We start from the raw sequence: 20831 nt of genomic DNA on the forward strand, positions 1-20831 counted from the left end.
GCCATCCCCACACCAAGGTCAACATGGAGAAGGGGCGCTGGTGCTGGCGGGGGGCTCCAGCACCCCACAGGCATTGTCTGCTTCGCCAAGAATGCCAGTGAAATAAAATAACAGTGAATATTTTATTGAACATTGTTTTAATACCATATCAAAACACCTTGACTAATGAAGGAAGCTCCCCCCAAGCTCTGAACTCTTAGTTTTTTTCCCCTGTTTTTTTTTAATATATAAATACAGAAAGGTTTCCCGCAGGGGCACGGCCACCGGCAGGGGAGGTCTCACCAACGAAAACACGCCCGCCGCGCCAGGAGGGGACAGGGATGGGTTGGGGGGGTCACTGCCATGAAACAACTCCGTCTTGGCACCTCCGGCTCCGGCAAAGCCACCCCCGTGGCCAGGGGGGGTCAGGGGTTCCGGGGGGCCACGGGGGGCCTTCCCTGTGCCCTCCTCGAAAGGGTTTGACTCATAGGCCATGGAAAGAAAGAGGGGGGGCGGTTTTGGCAAGAGGAGCCCGGCGAGGGGGCGGCGGGGATGCTGCGGCTCTCCAGTCTCTGAGTGGTTATAGCTGAGTTAAAGAGTGACCAGTCTGTAAACATCACCGGGGCAGGGAAGCTCAAATCGAAGAACACGCCAGTCAACACGAAGCTTCAGTTGTGGTTTGGTTGGTTGGTTTTTTTTGTCAGTTTTCTTTTTTTTCTTCTTTTTTTTCTTCTTTTTTTTTTCTTTTTTTTTCTTTTTTTTTTTCTTTTTTTTCTTGTTGTAAACACTTGAAAGATGGACCCCTGCGACTCAGCAAGGGGGAGCAGAGTCCCCATCTCAACGCTGCTGGGGCCGGGGTGGAGATCTCCAAAAGGGAGACGGGAGAGAGGAGAAAATTCCTGTTTTAGTCAGTGCAAAAAAACTGAGCAGAGCCCCCGGGTGAGTCCGGGTGGGAGGTGGGGGGGGTTGCCGGTGAGAAATGCCGCGTGCTCCGTTTGGCCGGCTGTCCCCCAGCAGCTTTCCCCTTTCGTTTCGGGGAGAAAAGCCAAACATCATGGCAGGGGTTCGGCCGAGGGTGTCCCCGGGGCCTCCCTGGCCGGCAGAGCTCTCCTGGTGACCAGCGGCTGTGGAGGGGAGAGTGGGTTGCTCCGCTTTTCTCACACTGTCTTCTCCTGGATGTTTCTTTTTTTTTAAATCTTTTAAATTAAAAAAACCCAAAAAACCCCCCAAAACCAACAAAACAAATAAAAATAATAACATAAAATAATAATAAAAAAAAATTCGCTGTTGTCCCAAGTGGATTCAAGTTTCTGGGTTTTATTTTTGTCTTCTCGAGGAATTTAAAGTCAGCCCAAAACTCCAGGCGGGGTAGGGGGGATGGGGAGAGGAGGTACAGCAGGTATAGCAAGGTGCCCTGCAACGGCAGAGAGAGACGATCCCAGGTGAGGAGCAGGAGCCGCGGCCAGCCCATGCCAGCCCATGCCAGCCCATGCCAGCCCATTCTCCCCTCCTGGACCAGGATTTAAACCCAGCACGGTGAAATCATTGGATAAGCCCGAGAGCCGCAGGCTCACCTTAGAGAGAAGTCAGCAAGCACGCCCGGCGGGTCAATCAGAAGGATGCTCCGGGCAAGATCTGTTCACTTCAAACCATGAGTCTATACAGCTGCAAAGAGGAGAGTGTGTCACCACCACGCTGCCGAGCCTCGGGATGTCCCCACCTGTCCCCCTGCCACCCGCCTGGCTGCGTCCCCTCCCTCGGGGTGCCTGCGCAGTACCTTTTGTGATAAATGCAGAGGCAGGGCAGCCTGGCTATCGTGTCCCCCTGCAGCAGCTCCTCCAGGCAGATCACGCACTCGCCGGCGTCCTTGGTCAGCACGTCATCTGGGAGGGGAGGGCAGTGGTGAGATGTGGGACGGGGCCCACCACGGCGTTCCCCTTCCCGGGATGGAGGGGAGCCCATGGCCACCTCTGCAGAGGCAGCTGGGCTGGGGCAGCAGTGCCGGCAAAGCTGGCAGGAGGCTCAGGTGGAGGCACGGGGAGGGGAGATGGGGCGACGGGGCTGGTGGCTGCAGCGAACGCCCCCCCTACCCTGGCTTCCAATAAAGCACCCGCGTAGGGGGTGAGCATCACTCCCCTGCCACGGTCAGGACAGATGGGAGATGCAGGAGCCTACAGACCAGTGCTCAGCCCAGTAAGCCTCACTGCCAGCGAGGAGGGCAGGAACGCAACGACCCTTCGGACACATGTCCCCTGCCCTAGCCAGGCAGGACGCCCGGCCAGGACGGCTCCCGCTGGCACAGCACACCGTGGTGAGCAGCACGGGGAGGGGGGCTGTATTCCAAAGGGTCCCAAAGGCAAAAGCTGTGGGGCTGAGCCATGCCAGCGCAGCGCAGCGCAGCGGGGACTGCGAGCTGTACCAGCCCACTGGAGCAGAGTCCTCTTGGCAAGCCCAGCCGAGCCGCCTGCCCGCACAGCCTGCGGCGAGCGTCTCTCCAGCCTGCCCGGAGCCATCCCAAGCCGGCAGGACGCCGTGTCCCCTGCACAGCCTGGCCACCGGCCCTTACCGTTGTAGGAGAGGCGAGGTTTGCTCAGACACATGATAAAGTGCATTTCCATCTCGTCAGAAGCCACAGATTTGGAGCAAATGGGGCACTTGAAACCTGGAGGGAGAGTGCAGAGATGAGCCCTTAGCAAGGGAAGCAGGAGAGGAGTCCATCCCGCATCCTGGGGAGTCCCCGAGGCCATGGCTGGGCACAGCAGTGGGCAGCCCCTCACCTGCTGCCTGCATGGTGGCACGCACCCCACGCAGCGCCCGCCAGGCACCCACTCATCCTGTGCCGGCCACCAGCAGCGCCGGCGCGGGGGACAGCCACCTGACAGGGGACAGCCGCCCGAGCCGGCGTGCCGGTCGTCCCTGTGCCCGCCGCGCAGAGGGCATGGAGAGCATGCCAAGGCAGCGCACACGTGGCCATCAGCTGCTGCCGGGCCTTAAAGGGCGAGGAGCAGCCCGGGGCATGCAGCACCCCACGCTGGCAAGTGTAGGGGCACGTCCCCACGCCAGGATGGTGCTGTCCCTGTTGGTGCAGCTCAGCCCTGCATGGCTGAGCCAGAAAAGCTGCCGGGAAGGAGGTTTTTCTGTAGGGCCACAGCAGAGGACGGGCAGGCTGGGGCCACAAGCCCCAACTGCTGCGTTCTCCAGCTTTCTGCGGGAGTGAGGTGAGCGCTTGCCCCTCCAATGCCAGCCAGCAGCCCCAGGAGCAGGGGGACTCTGCAGGCTGATGTCCCCCAGCCTGACCTTGGCCCTGCCTTGTCACCCAGCCCTGCCTGGTGACTTGGACTCTTGGATGAAGAGTGATGTCCAGATCTGCTCTGTGTCCTTGCTTGGGCATGGGGATGGGGCCCAGCCGGTGCCAGGGTACCTCACCAGTGCCACCACCTCCTCAAGCCACGCAGACCACCATGGCATCGTCCCCAGCACCACCAAGCGAGGCTGCCCCAAACCCAGGTCTCTGAGCCCCAAACTCCCAGGGAGCAAAACCCCAAACAGGGTCATCCAACCTGGACTCCCTGCCCTCCCACCGCAGCCAGCTCGAGGCCATGCGGTTTGTCACTGCCCAGTGCAGCGGGGCTCAAGCTGATGCAGCCGAACACGTGCATGCCACCACCGCCACCATGGGTTTGCACCAGAATATCTAGCAATTCCCTGCCTGCAGAGAGGAAGAGGGTAATTTAAGGACCTGTCTTCTAAAAGCAGATCAGGTTTGACTGCAGTGCTGCTTAAGAGCTTTCTTCATATATATGCAAAGGCTGCTCAGGAAAGAAGAGAAAAGGAATATACACAAATTATCTAAGGATGAATCAGGTTCTTGTTTGCCACCACGTGGCTGTGATGAGGGCATTTTTTTTTGCTTCTTGGAAGGAAAAAAGCGCGGGTGGCTTTAACAGGAGGCAGCTCAGACCTCTGCCATGCAAACAGCCAGGATAACTGCTCAACACCTGAGCACCCTCTCATTAGCAGCAGTGATAAATACAGATTACCTCCCAGCTCCCCGGACGACAGCCTAGAACAGAGATGCTAAATCCTGCTCCTCCACGGGGCAGTTATTTCCCATGAGGGCACAGCAAAGATGAGCATCATGGATGGTGGGGAGCTGGCTCTAAACGGACCTGCTAAATCAAGGAACCCTCGAGCCCAGGAGTCCCTCCAGCAGGGTGTCAGGCTGACCCGTAGCATGCCACATCCCTGCCCCAGCCGAGCCAAGCTGCAGGGTCTCCACTGTGAGTCCAGCCCCACTTGCCCCAAGCCCCAGCTGAAAGGGCAGCACCAGCAGCCAGAGCCTCATGGGCAGCAGCACCAATCCACCTCCTCCTCTCCAGCCTAATTTTACTCCTGATCCATTTATACCTTGTGGCAGCAGTGCCCATTAGCTGAAATAGTTGGGTTTTTTCTCCTCCCAAGTGTTTACCCGCCTGGTGTATTTATAGAGCAGGCTCAGATAGCCTCCCAGCCTGCCTTCTGCAAGACCCAACTAGCCTCCCCTTGTGAAATACCTTCCCTGTCCCCCAGCTCCCCTGGCAGCCTGCCTGCCCCTGTCCCTGCCTGAACCGATCCTGCCTGAACGTGGTTGCTCTGCCAGCACCGCGGGCACCAGTCACCACCACGGAAGCTCTTGGGGACCAGTTTCCAGCGGCAAGCCCCCAGCACAGGGTGGCTGCGAAGGGCTCCCTATGGAAAAGGTGTTTCGGCTGTGAACTCAGCGCCAGGGGAAGACATTCGCAGAGGTTCGGCACCGTCCCCCACGCACTGCACGGGAAGACCTTGTTTTCTCTGGTCCCCCATTTTTCTGTGCCAACGTGTTATTTTAAACAGTTGCCCCAGATCTGCCGGTTCTGGCAGCAGTCGAAGGGATCCTACGAGACGTGCAACCGGTGCAAAGGGAGAGGGCCCTGGGTGAGCACGCCCAGCCTCGCAGGCTCCCGCGAGCGGCTGTTGCCGTATCTCCGGGCCTCTCTGCTAGCCGGGGTAGCTTTAGCACGGTTATAAATAGCCAGCATGAACATCCGTCACGCTCCTCGATGCTCCCTGGGCAGCTGGCTGGGGGACAGGGACCCCCAGTGCCACCACAGCCCCACGGCAAGGGCGTGGGGACATGGCGCAGACAAAGAGACCTGGGCTTAAACCCCAGCAAGTGCGTGGCACGCTCCAGCCCCAGACGCTGGCTGCCGCGCGGGTCTGGGGGCTGAGCCAAGCGCAGAGGCACACACGCTTTCCTGGCTCTGCATTTCACTAGATGGGGGGGGGGGGGGGAGATGAAAATGCAATTGCATAAATTCCCATGTCTGAGTGAGAGTGAGGAGCCGGAGTGGCAAGGCCCCTGGGGCAGGGGGCCGCCCTGCGCCCCAGCTGTCGGCACAAATACTCAGCATTGCAAGAGCAACTGCTCGCACCCCCCTCCACGGCAGGCAGGAGCCGCGGGGAGCCCACCGCCAGCGGGGAAGGGGAGGCAGAGAAGGGTGTCGGGCTCCCTTGCCCCTTCTCCAGGTGACCTTTGGGGAAAGGTAGCGGATGGAAAACCGGGGAGGCCAGGGGCCAGCCCGCACCCGACAGCCCAGGGCCCCGGAGCATCCCTGGTTTTCGGGGCAGGCGCTGGGGCCCAGAGCTGCTGCCGCTCCTGCAGCTGGAAGGGCTGCTCCCCGCGCAGCTGGCCCCCTCCAGGCCACGGTATTTTCCACATTCCCTGAAATCCCTGTTAATTTATCCTGCCTAAGCTGCCAGCCCGAGCGATGCAGGAGATTACATTTTGACAGCTGCTCACGGAAAATTCAGCTCCCTCCCTCCTCCTCAAGCCCTTTCCGCCCTCCTCCCACATGCCTAAAAAAAAAAAAAGAAAAAGAAAAAGAGAGACAGAGGAAGGGCCCAGCTATTCCTGAACCTCGCCCGGGCCTCCCACACCCCCAGGGAGCTGGGGGGATGCTCTGGGGCAGGGCCACGGACCCTTCCTCCCTCCCAAGGTGCTCTTGCCTTGCAAGGCTCTTGCCTGCGGCACACTAAACCTGGGGCTGGCACTGTCACCGCAGGCAGGGAGATGGGCAGGCAGAGACGGGCAGGCAGGGAGATGGGCAGGCAGGCAACGGCTCTCGCCAGCAGCAAGTGAGGAAGAGGAGGGTGCTGCGGGAAGCGGGCTGGCCCAGAAAATCAGGTTCAGATCCAGACCTGGACTCTTGTATCCTGCAGGAGACTTTGCGAAAGCCAAGGGCTTTCCAGGGCTGAGACACATGTTGGCAGGTGATCTCATCTCTCCAATGGCTTGGTCTAGAAATCGGGAGCAAGCAGTGCTGGTGCTCTCCAGGGGCTACTGCCCTCTGAGTATTTTTAGGAAGGTTACATGGTTAATTTTAGAGAGCTGGGCAAGGCAGAGCTGGGAACCACTGAAAACCTCCACCATGTCCTATGCAAGCCGAAAAAGCCCCATGGTTAACCCCCACAGCGCCAAAAGCACCACCACACAGGCTCCCAGTGCTTTGCTGGTCATTGGAAGGTCAAGACACCTTTCCAACCCATCTGTAAACATCTCAAACACAGCTGCTTCTGAAGCTGGGATAGGAAATTCCCATCACTTGTGCCTACACGCGACCCCCCGAGCAACCCGTGCAGCTTGGGGAAGCCACCGAGCACTACAGCGGGGTCAGCCACACCACATCCCGCGAGTGGAAGCGGCTGCTCCCCTCAGGGATGGGCGAGACAGCACCCATGGGAGCTGCAAGCCCGTGCCTGGCCACAGGGAAGGGCATATGCCACGTCCGCATTCACTCGCCAAACCCTCCACTAGCTCGGTGTGCCTCCAGATGGATTGGTGACAGGCTGCGGTGCCACCAGGAGACGCAGCATTGCCAAAGTGGCAGGAGACCCTGGCTCTATTGCCAGCAGATAGCCAAAACGCGGGAAGCAGCAGCTTCAACGCTGCATGGCACCTCCAGCAGTGGGAGGAAGATGCAGGTGGGGGATGATGTGCCCTGAAGGCTGGGGGAAGCAGCAGCTCAGGTGCAAGTGCAACCTCAGCAACCCATCCTGTACGGAGCAGCATTCGCTGAAGGGATCCCCAGCTGGCCAGGACCCCAAGAATGCAGCAGGATAAACCAGGAGCCCTGTGTGTGGGAGCAACTGCACAAACTCCCCAAAATGTGCCCGCTCCAGGAGGGAGGGGTCCCTTCCATGGTGCTCAGCCATCCCACGAGCACCAGGGAACTCAGGGGTAAGCCTGACGTCCATGGGAGATCTGGAAACCTCAGCTGCACAGCCCACCTCTGTGTCTCCAGAGAGCATCCTGGGCCCCCTGCCAAGGGAGCTGGCTTACACCAGGTGAGGATGCGTCCAAGCATGAGAAAAACACAGGGACTACTTGGTCCAAGCACGCACAGTCCTCATGCTGTCTCCTTGCTGAGTAAACCCTGAGCATCCCACCTACTCCTGTGGCTTCCCCGATGCTGCCAGCTGAACTGGCACCAGAAAGCTGGAAAAGATGGATCATCTTTAAAAAAAACCACGCTAGTTATCAAAGCGGCGGGAAATACTGAAAGACCACTCTATGGACCTAGCTGGTCAACCTGAAGCAGAAGCACATGGAGATGGGTGAGGTGAAGGGACCCCAAGTCCTCCCCTTCCCGTACCCCTCGTGGGCTCCAGCGCAGCCCCAGGATGGAAGGGATCACAGAGGAGTTGCCTTCCTCGCCAGCTAGCGAAGGAAACCTGCAGAGCCAAGATATTCAAGACCCAATATCTCCTGGGAAATAAATTCCCTACTGGCCTAAAGCAGCCTCGTTTTTTTTTAAAAGAGACTGTCACACGGCAGCTCTTTGGAAGATGGCACATAGGGTGCACAAAGCACATCTCAAGCGCTTGGGCACCCCAGGGATCTGGTAGCTGAGGACCTCCATGGGTGTTCTCTTATGAGAGCATCATGCACCATGGAAGCGACGATCTACTGGCTCCTGAGCAATGCAGCCAGTGATGCTGCCTTACACTGGGGCCAGGAGGCAGCTCGCAGCGCACCAAGGACCACACTCCCTCCGCCAGCAAAGCGCTTGCATTGAGTGCCTGGAGGCCAGGACATGCAGCAGAATCAGGCCCAAACTCACTTCTCTTGCAGAAGGAAACTGCCATCAGCTGCACAGGCAGATGCAGGAGCCAGAGCCCAACACAGCCCCATGGCTGCAGCCCTGGCAGGACACAAGGTGCCGGGTGAGTGCTGCGACGGTGCTCAGCTATTGTGCAGCACAAGGGCTGACATGAGCAGGGACACGTAGGCAGGAAGAAGTAAAGCACTTAAGCAATCTCATTTGCCAGCTCTGAGTAAGGGCCATACGAGCATCCTTCCTCCCCATTCAAGGCTGCAGAGAGGTGGGGAGAGCATAAAGGATGGGTTCAGGGTAGAAACAAACCATCCCACCTTCCTGGGGACAGGAGGGAAGCAGCGCTGAGGGATGGCAGCGGGCCAGTCCCAGATATCAGCCAGGCAGCAGGGATTTGGCCAGGGTGGGACGTCCCTGGATGGCACCATTGAGAGAAACCCAATGATGCAGGCTGCTGCCTCAGCAGACGGCCAAGGAGATTGGTCCTGCTCCATCCCACCCCACCACTTCCTTGCTGATTGAGTCAGTTCAGCTGGCTGAGCCATGCTACTGATGTGAAGCAGCACCCCAAAAAGACAACGTTACTGTGCAAGACCAGGTTTTGCAACATCTAAGAAAAGCCGTCCCTGGTTCACAGTGGCTCTGGCAAAGTCCCCATGCTGCAGGTGTTGGGGTGGCAGGGACCATGAAGCTGGCCAAGGCCAGCACTGCCCTAACACTCAAGGCATTGGGTCTTGGAGATGCCTCTGTCCGCTCCCACCCGACTCAAGCCATGAAGAGGACATGCAGCAGGAAGGAAAAAAAGACATTGATGCTCCAGGTGGGATGTGGGGAAGCCACTAGGGCCAGAGGGATGCAGGACATGGAACGAAGGGGCTGGGTGGCATCATGTCGCAGCAGCCCAGAGCTGTCTTGCTGCAAACCAGGAGGCAGAGATTTTTTTTATTTTTTTTTTTTTTTAGCAAGCTGGTTTCTTATGGGGGCGGTGGGGGAGAATGAGAAGGAGAATGGATTGCAACACTGAGGCTGAGGAAAGCTTGAGAGTTGGGAAGAGGCGGGAGTTGCAAGAGAGGAAACCCCACAGGGACATTTGCTCCAGAGCACACAAAGCCATCGAGCCTCAGCAGACAGACACACCAAAGCCTTACAGGAAACCTCCAGCATAGACATGGAGAAGCAAGAGGGCAGAGAGGCCTGGCTACATGGTCACAGGATGTCTAGAGCCACCCTCCCTGCACACACATGCTCAGGGAAGAAGTGCAAAGAGCCTCTGCACCCCAAGCACCCCCCCTGCCTGTCACTGTTTGAGCATTGCCCCTTTCATGGCTGCAATTGCAGTTTTTGAACAAAAGTACCTATGCTACAGGTAGACAGCATCTCCCTCCTACAGCCCAGGCCATGCTGCAGGATCAGTTCCCCCAGACCTGGATGACAAAGGTAGCCTCCTGGGGTCACCCTGCCTTCTAGCCAGTCCTAGTTTCCTGCAGAAACTCTCCCCCAGCTGCTGGGAACAGGCTTCATAAGGAAGAGTGTGTAGCCTAAAGCTAATTTTAGCATCCCAGAGAACAGCAAAGTTAAGTGGAGGGGTCCTGGGCGACAGCCCAGCGAAGGCACTGACTCCTACTGTTGGGCTGCAGGGCTTGAATTTACCGAGTTACAAGCTTGTTCCGGGCTCCTGCCAGTCACAGAGCCGGCCTGGGGCCTCTCACTGTGCAGGAGAGCTGCAGGGATGCCCTGGCACTGCCTCCCCACCTCTCCAGGGATGCTGAGGGTTTCAAATTCACTGCCCAGAGAGAAGAGGGATCCTGCAGGCACACCTGGGAATTTCCAAAGGGTTTGCCTGCCTTTTTCATCCCAAGTATCTCTTGCGCGAAGGAGGAAGCCCAACTGCAAGCCCTGCTAGCAACAGCAATCATCCACAAGATGCACGGAGCCAGCAGGGCAACGGAGGCAGTCCCAGGTGCCACAGTGCGGGAGCGCAGGGGATCCTCCGGCAGCGCGGTGGGACATGGCGGCTCGGAAATGGGAGCAGAAAGGGAGGAGAGCTGGATGCTTTGGCTTGGCAGGGGCTGGGAGGGAGCAGCAAGGCAACGTCACGCGGGGACCGGTGGGGTGAGTCACTTCTGACTAAGCCATCCATTGGGGAGGCACCCACGGAGTCCCCGCTGCTGGGTTCCAGCCGCTGTCAAGCTGCCAGAGGAACTCCTGCTGTCAGAGAGGCTTAAGTGCAAAAGCCTGACCTGAGCCACTCCCAAACGCAACCGATCCCATGGGGTGAAGTGGCAGCTCCCTGGCTACCTCCCTCCTGACCGCCAGGTTCTTCCAAAGCGGAAAACTTGTGCCTTGATGCTGCCGGGGCTCCGTCATGCCTCAGCTTCAGCCGATCTCTCTGGGAGGATGAAGGGACACTCCAGAGACACACGATGACAAGGCCTGGTTTCATGATGCTGGCAGAGGGAGCAAAGCCCAGCACCGGTCTCACCCACGCACGCTCTCCTGCCAGGAAGCGATCCCATCCAGCTCCTGGGACACTCCTCCACAGGCAACCCATGGCAGCACCACACAAACAGACTGGTAGAAGATCTCCCATGACACTTCATGCCTGGGCCATGGTGGCAGGGGTTACTGGGGCAACTGGTTTTCATCAGCGAGAGACCTCTGGTGCATGGGAAGATGAAGCACTGCTTTTCTGGGTAGAGAAAGGGCAGGTTTTATGTAGTGGGCAGCAAACAGAGCACGAAAGGCACACAGAGCTACACCCACAGCCGGTGCACGGCTGGGAAATGCTTACAGCCAGTTCACACTGGTTGTTTCTGCAAAGAGACACCGTTGGAACAAAAACCTAGGGAGGTACACACTGCAGAGTCAGCCCCAACCTCACCTGCTCCTTGCATGGCAGGAAGAGATGCAGGCAGAGAGCACCTCCCTGCTCCCCAGGAGGGGCTGCCGCTGCTGAGGGATGGCCAGGGAATGCCCCAGGCTACCAGGAGAGCAGGAAGGGAAGAAGTAGGGCGCAGTCCTGCAGGATGATCACACAGCTCTGCTGTGCAGGGTGCAGGAGGGGAGGGATGCTTGATAGCACCAAGCTGCCCAGCCAGGCAAGTATGAGCTTCCCTCCTTGGGCGAGAGGCTGAGGGTTTCGGAGATAGCCCTGTGGCAGGGGTAGGGCCACACCACCCAGCTTGCTCTGGCTTCGGAGCAGCCCTGCCCCATGCGCTTCCCAGCTGCCAGCTTTCTGCAGCTCTGGGAGCCAAACCTCTGAAACACCAAGCAGAACATCTCAGAGGAATGAGCCCATGGGTGAGCATCAGGGGCTGCCCATGCCCCATCCCAGTAGCAGAGGCAGGAGGGGCTTCACACTGTGCCACAGGCAGCAGTAAGCCTGCCCAGCTGTCCCACCTTCTCTGCTCCTGCCTCCTCTTTGCTTCAACACATGCCAGCCTCCAACACGGGAAGGGCCGAGCTGCCTCGCAGCCAGCAGACACTGGGAGCAGGAGGGATACAGGGGGCTGCAGGCGACAAAAATCCCAGCTGTGGGGGATTTCAAACGCTCTCTTCCCCAGGAGAAAGGAAAAACACCAAAGCAGTACCCAGAGGGGCACAGTGTACCCCTACTTCCAGAGGAGCCACAGGGTGCCACCTGCTTCGTACCTGTCTGTGGGGAGCAAAAAGAAATCAAAGGCACCTACAGCCGCCCTCAGAAGGGTAAGATCCAGGCAAATAGCAGGCTTCAAGGGCTAGGAGCTCAACATTGCAATAAATAAATGGGCAACAGCTTCAAAGCAGCAAGACCTGGGTGGGGATAACCTGAAATGCTGAGGCAGCTCAGGCAGGGTGCTCAGCCTCACCCCATCCTGCTCAGCACCAGCTTAAGACAGCTGCCCCAAAACTGACCTCAACCCATACTGACTCAGCCTCCCTGCAGATGGTAATTTAAGCCATCTGGCTAGAGCCAACCCCTGCCCCCCCTCATTTCCCCAGCTACAGATGTACAGGCCTTGGATGGATGGATTGAAAGGTGGATCCGATCCCCCTGCAGCACTCCTGACAAAATGCAGCTCTACCGCCTTGTAGAGAGAGCTCCCAAATACATTACTGCAATTACCCCAGCTGCAGGAGAAACGGCAGGTTTTCCCTCACCGGCGACAAAGACCTCCAAAAAACAATGCCCAAAACGCCCACCACACCAAGCTGGGATGCGATGTCTGGGATGCGAAGAGCGGAGCCCCCAGCACCACCCTCAAGCCGCTGAGCCGTGATCAGAGAAACACAGAGCCATGACAAAAGCTGAGGGGAGAACGAAGCCAGCTGCCTTTCAAGGCAGCAACAGGCAAAGAGGCACGGAGGATGCGGAAACTCCTTAATGCCAGCAGCCCTGTCCTGTGAGGAAATAAAATGCTGGGCAGGGATGAGGGATAGGGGAAGCATCACCCTGTTCTCCTGCCTGACTGCTGCTTTCCTTCTCTTGTGTTGCAGGCAGCTGGCCTCTAAAAATACCCACTGTTGTCACGCTGTCCTGCCTGCTAGGGCCAAGGAACAGCTCTGAGCGGCTTTCAGTTCAATTCCTCATCTGTGCTGTTGTGCTTTCCTCACCAGGACCCAGCCCAGCCCCATTTCTGTGCCTGGTAGGTGACAGTCTCTCAGGAAACGTGGCCATAACTCAACAAAGCCCCAACAAGACGAAGGTGCTCGCTGGGAATATATAGTCTTGTGAAATTTCTGCTGGCGTTGCTAAAACTAGCAAAAGGGTAAACATGTCCACTGCACCCGTCTGCTCCTCTACGAAGTGCCACAAGACTGTTGCACAAGGTGCATGGTCTCGTCTCCATGCCACTGCCAGGAGGCCCACAGCCACGCGAGTGTGCACAAGCGCAGAGCGCCAGGACTTTCCCCAGCCAGCTCAGCCCATGCCCTCCTGAGCGACACGACACTGCTGTCCTGGGGACCGACCTACTGCCCACGCCGGCCAGTGCCACTTGGCTCCCTGGGGAAGGAGGGGAGGGAAGAGTCAGCCCCCCCTCAGAGGTGTGCTGCAGCCTCTCCAACACGTTGCGAGGCACCATCCCCATGGGCAGAACACCTCCGGCTGCCCACAGACCCACCATCGGGGCTTGGGGAAGGACGATGCCAGCGCTGAGCAATGCATCTGCTCAAGCTCAGCCGGCCACACGTGGCACAAACCTGGCAGCGCACAGGCACGGGGACCAAGAGCCCAAGCCCTGTGCCGGCAGCACAGCCACCAGGACCTGCCTGCAGGCTCCCCAGCTCTCCCTGCCACCCCCCTCAAACCCTGGGCTGTGCGGGACCGGCAGCAGGCTGGAAAGCTAAAGCACACCAAGAAAACAGCAGTCCCTGTCCCCAGCTGCAGGCACTGCCCCCCCAGCGCTGCCCCCAGCCCAGCAGGGCAGGAAACATGCCTCTGCCCACGGGAAACGCTGTGCAGCGGCGCGAGAAGGTGGCCCAGGCCAGCAGAGCTTCCTGCAGCTGCACCTCCCAACAGCCTCCCACCACAAAGCGCCCAGCAAAAACATTCAGCCAAGCAGCACCCACAAGGGACAACAGGAGTATCCCCCGGGGAAGACCCACACCCCCAGTGGGTTCACCCACATTTGAAACCCCTGCCTGGTGGGACCGGTGCTGGTGAGATATCCAAGGCCCAATTTTAACCATTCCTGCTCCATCTGAAATAAAAAAATGGGTCTGCCTCTACAGAGAGAGGCTTGCTGTACCCTGATGTACAGCCATGCGGGAGCGGGTGGGTAAAAATGCTCTGCATCAGGGCCTGCACTTTACAGCATCGTTTGACTGCTCATTTAAACCACTCACAAGCCCTTATGATTTCAATTTTCAAAGGAACCAGGAGAAAGCTAGGTCACATTTTCTCAAACCCAAGTATTCAGCACATCTGGGGTTTTGGTGTACCAGCAGCAGAGGTGATGAGATGCACCTTGTGGCTGCCCACCGGTCAGCCGGGGTGCCACACCGGTCCCTGCAGAGGGAATCCATTCAAAGAGCTCTTTGCTGCATGTCTGATTTGTCACACGGGAGATTACATCGGAGAAAAAAAAAATAAGGTTTTGTTTTTTAATTTTTTCCTCCAAAATGGGGTTTTCTCCCTCCCTGCATTTCTCTTGAAATTAATTTTCAGCATTTAGCAGCATTTTCCCATGACTCTCCACGGCTCCCTTGGCCAGGTGCCAGCCCTGGTACGGCTCCTCCACCAAAGATGTCTGCATCTGATTGATCCTCTGGCCAGCAAAGGAGAGAGCGAGAGAGGGAGGGAGGAGAGGAGCCCTAATAGCACATTAATAAATAAGAGAAGCCTTTACGGTTATTCTAGTCACCAGAACAAAGATCTCAGCAAAACAAACCAGCACGGGATAAACTTACGTCACGGGCCAGGAAGACAATCCTGGCTGGGAAGTGGGTCAGCCCAGGGCACACAAGAGCATCATCCTCAGCATGTCTGGAACATACGTGTGCGGAGGGGGGAGATGGCACCCAGCTCCCCTGCACTGGTTTATGCACCAGTTTAGAGAGGAGCGGGCCCAGCCAAGCCAGTTAGCATGCACAGCAATTAGCACCTCGCTCCTGGGCAAGGCAGCTGAGAGATTTCGGGGAGCACCGGAGTGGCAAGGCAGCACAGCGACAGCCTGCACTAGCTCTCGCTGTGGAGACTGAAGATAACCGCCGCCGGCTTCTCACGCACAACGCCAACGTTGACACACTTAAACTTCATCTCCAGGCTGCAGGTCTGGTACGCATTAAAGCTGCCTTCGAGTCTCCCATCTTCTGGTATTCAGTACTTCGCTCTTCCAAGGTAGCTGTTGCCTCTTGCCCCTGGCCCTGGGCACGTGCTGCTCTGCAGCTGGCCCGGAGAAGGCAGAAGAGCAACCCCTCCAGAGCCAGCTGAACATCACCAGGCTGGGGAGTCATCAGGATCATTCCTCCACCACTTCCCAAACGATCCACAAGCCTGGAAATGCTGTAGGTGCCCAACCCAGCTGCCAGGCAGTCACCAGCACCAAACCCACAAAAAGATGGTTTCAGGACAGTCTCCTTTGGAAACTTCCACTGGCAAAACCAGATTCACAATGGCAAGTTCCTGCAGACCTTGGGGTGCCCTTCCACGCTCTAACCCATGTAAGGAGGGAGCGAAGCACATATGACGTCTGCACATTGAAAAGTTGGTGGCAGGAAAGTCAGGGCTGAAGCAGCCTCCCTCCAGCAGCTCTCTGACTAGCCAGCTAGAATTAAGCTTTCTAGTTTTGGTGTAGAGACTGCAATGGCAGGACTAGCTCAGGAGCTAAGACTGCCAAGCACCGGCGAGAAAAGGCTCAGGACTGGAAGCTGTTGGATCACAGCAAGGGTACACCATAGACGTGCCTCCTCCCAGCTGGGCAGAGACCAGGGCTGGCCAGCGCAGGTGTTCACACATGCCTTCCCCTCATCCTCCAACAAGTGATCCCTATTTCACATCCCTGACTCCAGAGCTGGATTAAAAAGCACTTCCAGCCTGTTTTGCACTCTAACCCTGCCTGGAGAAAGGCCCAGCCCAGCACCTGGGCTGCCATCCCTGTGCCAGACACCCTACCTTCTCCCCCAAGGCTGGGCCCTCCTGCTCTGGGCAAGGCGCTGCTGAGAAGGCAGTGGCTCACTTGGCGAAGGAGACCTCCCCTCCTGACCTTGCTGCCACCAGCATCCAGGACAGACAGCTTGTTTGGTCCGTGCACGGAAAGCCAGCGACATTCCTGACGGCACTGCACAGAAGGATGAGCTAGGCGTTTCCTTGGGCTAGCCAGCAGACAAGGAGATACGGATTTACTAGAGCTTCCAACACTCAAGGGCTTTGGGTGACGAGGGGGATTTCCAGATAAACTTTAAGCTACTTACAGCTTCTGCAAACTCCCCGAGATCCTCTGATGAAGATGAATGACACGAGTGATACTAAGAAAACCACACAAAGCTGGAGACACGCAGCATTAAACCACATCTCCTTTTTCTCCCTTCTTCCCGCTAGCCTTGGCTTTGCCAAGAAGTCCTGATGGTCATGAAGCTACAGAGACAGGGTCAAGTGCCACAAACAAACTCCAAAGTTGCAAAAGATGTTTTGTCATCTTCTACCTTCGCAGGCCAGGAAACGGATCTCAACAACCCTGGGCAGACAGGGAAATCCCAGAGCAGTTTCAGGTGACGTTGGAGCAGTTCTGTCGCTTGCATCGATGGCAGACACGCCTGGGAAAATCCCTGTCAGGAAATGGGATCCACTTACCCAGGGAGGTGTTGTCCCCTTGGAAGGAGGGACAAGCTCCACCACAAAGGTGAGAGCCCCCTTGGCCACCCTGTTTGGAAGATGCATTCAGGTTTTGCTATTCGTAAGAACAGCAGCTCTCCTTCCCTGGCCCTGGAAGGGCTAGAGGTGGTCAGTATGTAACTGTTCCTGCCACCCCTGCCCCCGGCAGCCATGGCAGAGCCCAGTGGGATTCGGCAGCAGGCTTTTCTTGCCAACCATCACAACACACAGCACCCTACAGCGGTGCTGCAGCACACGCTGGCTCTGGGGACCACTTTGCAACCTCCCCCTGCACAGGCTTCCCAGTGCAGCCCTCCCCTCTCCCTCCCTGGGCACACCTGGCTCTTCTGCAAGCCTTTGACTGCAGAGAGGAGGAGGAGTGACGCCAGTCAGGGAAAAGAGCTCAGCCTGCCCCAGCTCACTCCTCAGGGTCCCTGCTGATGGGCCAGATAAGCCATGAAGCAGCCGGAGAGGCGCACAAAATCAGCGTCGCAGATAAAGGGAGCGGCGAGGAGCCAAGCCTATCTGCACGGTCCTGTTATCACGGACACGCTGCCGCAATGACAGCGCCTTATCACTGGCGTTAAGCCAGGGCTCCTCACTGTCCCACTGAGGTCCCCACAGTGGGACACTTTGAGGCTCCAAGCTCTTCCCCCAAACTCAAGTACTCCTGGAAGAGTGAGGCCATGAACACGACCTTCCCACGTGCCAAGATCAGCACCATCCAAGTCTCCAGCCTGTGCATAAGCAGGAGGAAAGGGGCAGGCAGGGCAAGGGCCACTCTTCAGACCTGTTTGCCAGTTTGGGGCAGGGAGGGGGGGCTCCTCTCCTTGAGGCACTACAGCAACTCGGGCAGATCCCAAAGATCCCCAGGCACACATCCCGGTGAGGGGGTTTGGTGCATCAGCAGGTCCCCTTGTCCCCAGCCTCGAGTCATCCTTCAAAAGGAGCAGGGACAGTCACGCGCAGCAATGTCAAAGCTCCTCTCCGTTTACCAGAGCGCTGCTGCTTCAGCACTTTCCAGTGGCTAATGGAGTGGCTCAGCGCTGCGAGAGAAGCGGGTCGATGGGGAGGCAGGGGGGAAGAAGCGAGTACCTCCCGACTGCCCTGCTGTAGGCTAACCAGCTGCAACAGGAGATTAGCAGGAATTTTAGCAATCTTGAGGTGGCTTACTTCCCCTTGGTCTCCAAATCCTCCGTTAACCTCTTACATTAAGAGGAAGAACACAAAAGTTTAATGAGCTCTGACAAGTTTTCAGAATGGTTTTTAAGCCTCCTCTGCTCCTTTTGCTATTAATTAGCAACGAGGAAGAACCACCACGGGGAGAGGCTTCGGCATGCACTGAACGGCTCTCGCTGCTGCCCGCGCGTGCTTCAGCACAGCTCAAACGCTCTCGGAGGGCCCCAAAAGAGGCACCAGAGGAACCCAATTCTTGCGGCACTTCCCACGGCTCGCGCTGCAATCTTCCAAGGGCGCCCACTTTAACTTAGCAGCATCGCACTCACTCGCTCGAGCGGGTGGAAAAAGCTTACTCCATTTTGCAGCTGCTTTATTTTTATGAGCAGGTTTTTGCCTCTCAGCATTGCAGTTTGGGGGAACTACCATTTAACGTAACTGATACTCTCTGACCGACCACCTCTACGTACAGATTAGCTACAAGGTGTTTCTGTAATAAAGCCATTCTCGCTCCAGCACCAGGTACAATGGAAGACCCCGTGGCACTCATTCACACAGAGGCTTGTGGAATACCTGGGAGGATGCTGCGCCTTAGTTTCTTTCTGTGTTCAAAAACCAGAGCAGCGGCACAGTCCGCGCAAGGTCCCGGAACAAGAAAGTTTGCAGAAGCTCTGGGTCTCAACTCCAGTGCCACATGCCAGCCAGTTCTCTCCATCTGCCGGGGAGGACTGCAAGTGCCCAGCTTATCTGGATCCATAGGAACCAGGCCCGGGGTGTTCTGCCACTGGAGACGCAATGCCAGCCATACAGCTTTGATCTAACTGGGAAGAGCAGCCCCCGGAGACTGGGTAAAGGGGAGAAACCCCAAGATGGATGGAGGAAAAGGAGCCCCCTTGTTTCGCACTTTGTTCTTGTCCACTGGTTCAGTTTCAAGCGTTCCTGAAAATGAGGCATTGTCCCAAGGCGCATTATGAAATTCCCAGACCACGTCATGCACGGAGAACACTTAGAGCATTCGCAAGGGGGCCGAGCGGGAAAGAAATCCCAGACTATTCCAGGAAACGCAAGGAGACATCCCTGAAATGACTTCCCCTCCAGCCAAGAGGGGAAGGGAGGACCTCCCACCTCGCTCCCTGTACCCAGCCAAAACTAGGTCAGTGACACAGCCCTGCTCCCAGCCAGAGCTCCTCTCCAGACACGAGGACACATGGAAGAGTCCAGCCAGGAGGGTGAAGATGGGGGCAACCTTGCCCCCTCCCTTAGCCCCATGTTTCCTGCAAGAAGGCCCAGCCGGCTCCCCAACCCCAGTAAAGAGGCAGGCAGTTCCTCCTCTGCTTCCTCCCCAGCACCACATCAGTGCCAGCTGGCTTGAATGAGAAAACCTGCTTTGGCCTCTCCTTGGCCCTTTATCAGACGAAACAAAGGGAAAAAATTCCCACACCTCACTTTCAAAGGCTTCCTCTCCCCCTTCCCCAGCTTCTAAGGCATGGAAATCACTATGCCTCACTGGCACTCCTGAAACACCTTCAGAAGAGGCACATGGAGCTCAGCCCGGTATTCAAAACCAAGGGCTGGAGCTACAGCACCTTCCGACCATATTCCCCTCAAGTCAAAGGGGGATGCCACATCCACTGCTTCGCATCCCAGAGCCAAAACACCTCCCTCGTGGAAAGCCTCCTCCCTCGACCTTGACACAGATGCCAGCCCCAGCTCACCCACTCACCCGTGCCAGGGAGGGGACTGGGGTCTTTCTGTCAGGCTTAGCGCCACGGGGCTCAACCAGCCGGCCAAGGGCGCGGGGGGGGGGCAGACCCCCATGCCGGGTGAACCGTGCCCACCGCCGCCCCGGGGCCCGGGTACCCGCCGAGGGAGGGGAAGCCGGGGGAAGGCTCCGGGGAGCCGGCACTCACCGCTGTGCGAGCTGAACCACCGCGGTGCGATGTGGAGGGGCAGCGCGTCGGCCAGCGAGGCCCTGGCGCCCAGGTACAGCATCCCGTCTCTATGGTGACCGCCTCCCGTCTCCTGGTAACCGTTGCCATGGGCGTACGTGGAGTCGGAGCCCGGACCGCCGCCGCCGCCGCCCGGGGCCCGCTCGGCCTCCCCCGCCGCCCGCGCCGCCGCCGCGTACAGCCCGAAGGGGACGGCGCCGGCCGCCGCCGGGTCCATGCCCATCCCGGCCACCGAGCTGACGGAGCGGCTGCGCAGCCCCATGGCACCGCCGCCGCCGCCCGCCCGGTAATGGCCGAAGGGAGGCGGCCCCCCCCCCTCCTCCCGGCGGCGGCACGGCGCTGTCATCCGTCGACACCCCCGGGAAGGGGCCCCGCGAACGGGCCGCCGTGCTCTGCTTGCCCCCCATATGGGCGCCGCCGGGCCGGAGGGAGCCGAGCGACAGCCCCCCGCGGGGAACGGGGCCGCGCCGCCCCCGCCGCCGCTGGGAGGCGAGAGGGGGCGGAAGGAAGCGGGGGGGCGCGGGGAGCTACGGGCGCAAACCCATCCCCGCCCCAGGCATCCTCCCCCCGCCGGGCCCGCAGGGGCGAGGGCGCCCCGAGTCCGCCGCCGCCGCCGCCACCCCCGGCGGGGGCCGCCGAGGGCTCCGGGGCCGCGGGGGGGGGGGGAGGGGGGAACGGGACGGCGGGGGAAGGAGGAGGGGGGGGGGTGGACGGCGGCCGGGTCGCTCCGCCCGCCTCGCTCCTGCCCGGGGCGCGGCCGGCAGCCGGGCGACGATCAGCTGCGGCCCATGGGGCGGCGGGGGGCGGCGGGGGCGGCGCGCCCCGCTCCGCTGCGCTGCGCCGGGCACGGCCTCGCTGCCGGCCGCCGCCAGCCGCCTGGGTGCTCGGCGCCGCGCCGGAGACAATAGAGGCCGGCAGCACGCATGCTCCCGCCCCCGGCCCCCCCGGCCCGCCGCCCTTAACCCCTGCGCTGCTGCCGGCCGCTGCCGCCCGGGCCTGCGTTCCACCACCGCGGCCTGCGGGTCACGGGGACGCCGCTGCCCCGAGGAACACAGGACTTGTCGTCCCCCCCCCTCTCCTCCTCCACACACCCCGCTCCGCAGGGGCCTGCGGCGGGGCTGTAACCGCCCGGGGGCCGCCGCAGCCGCCCGCCACCAGGGGAGGGCGAACCGGGCCCTCCCGGGCCCGCCGCGCTGCCGGGCAGCGAGGCCGCGGCGCCCCCCGGGCCTGCCCGCCCCCGGCCGGCAGGGGGGGGGTGCGCGGGGCGCCGGCAGGGGCGGACTGCATTTCCCAGCCGCCCCC

General features: G+C 59.1%; 1 protein-coding gene across 1 annotated transcript; it reads right to left on the reverse strand.

Moving 5' to 3' along the window:
• Positions 1-103: 103 nt before the first annotated feature.
• Positions 104-20616, reverse strand: ZNRF1 (zinc and ring finger 1). Its single transcript, XM_040615363.1, is given in 6 exon segments — positions 104-1393; positions 1554-1644; positions 1757-1862; positions 2546-2641; positions 19491-19833; positions 19835-20616. Coding segments are annotated over 5 exon segments (705 nt in total). The 5' UTR covers positions 19937-20616; the 3' UTR covers positions 104-1393; positions 1554-1586.
• Between the last annotated feature and the right edge of the window lie 215 nt (positions 20617-20831).

The sequence above is a fragment of the Falco naumanni genome, chromosome 15, assembly GCF_017639655.2.
Source record: "Falco naumanni isolate bFalNau1 chromosome 15, bFalNau1.pat, whole genome shotgun sequence".
Lineage (NCBI taxonomy): Eukaryota > Metazoa > Chordata > Aves > Falconiformes > Falconidae > Falco > Falco naumanni.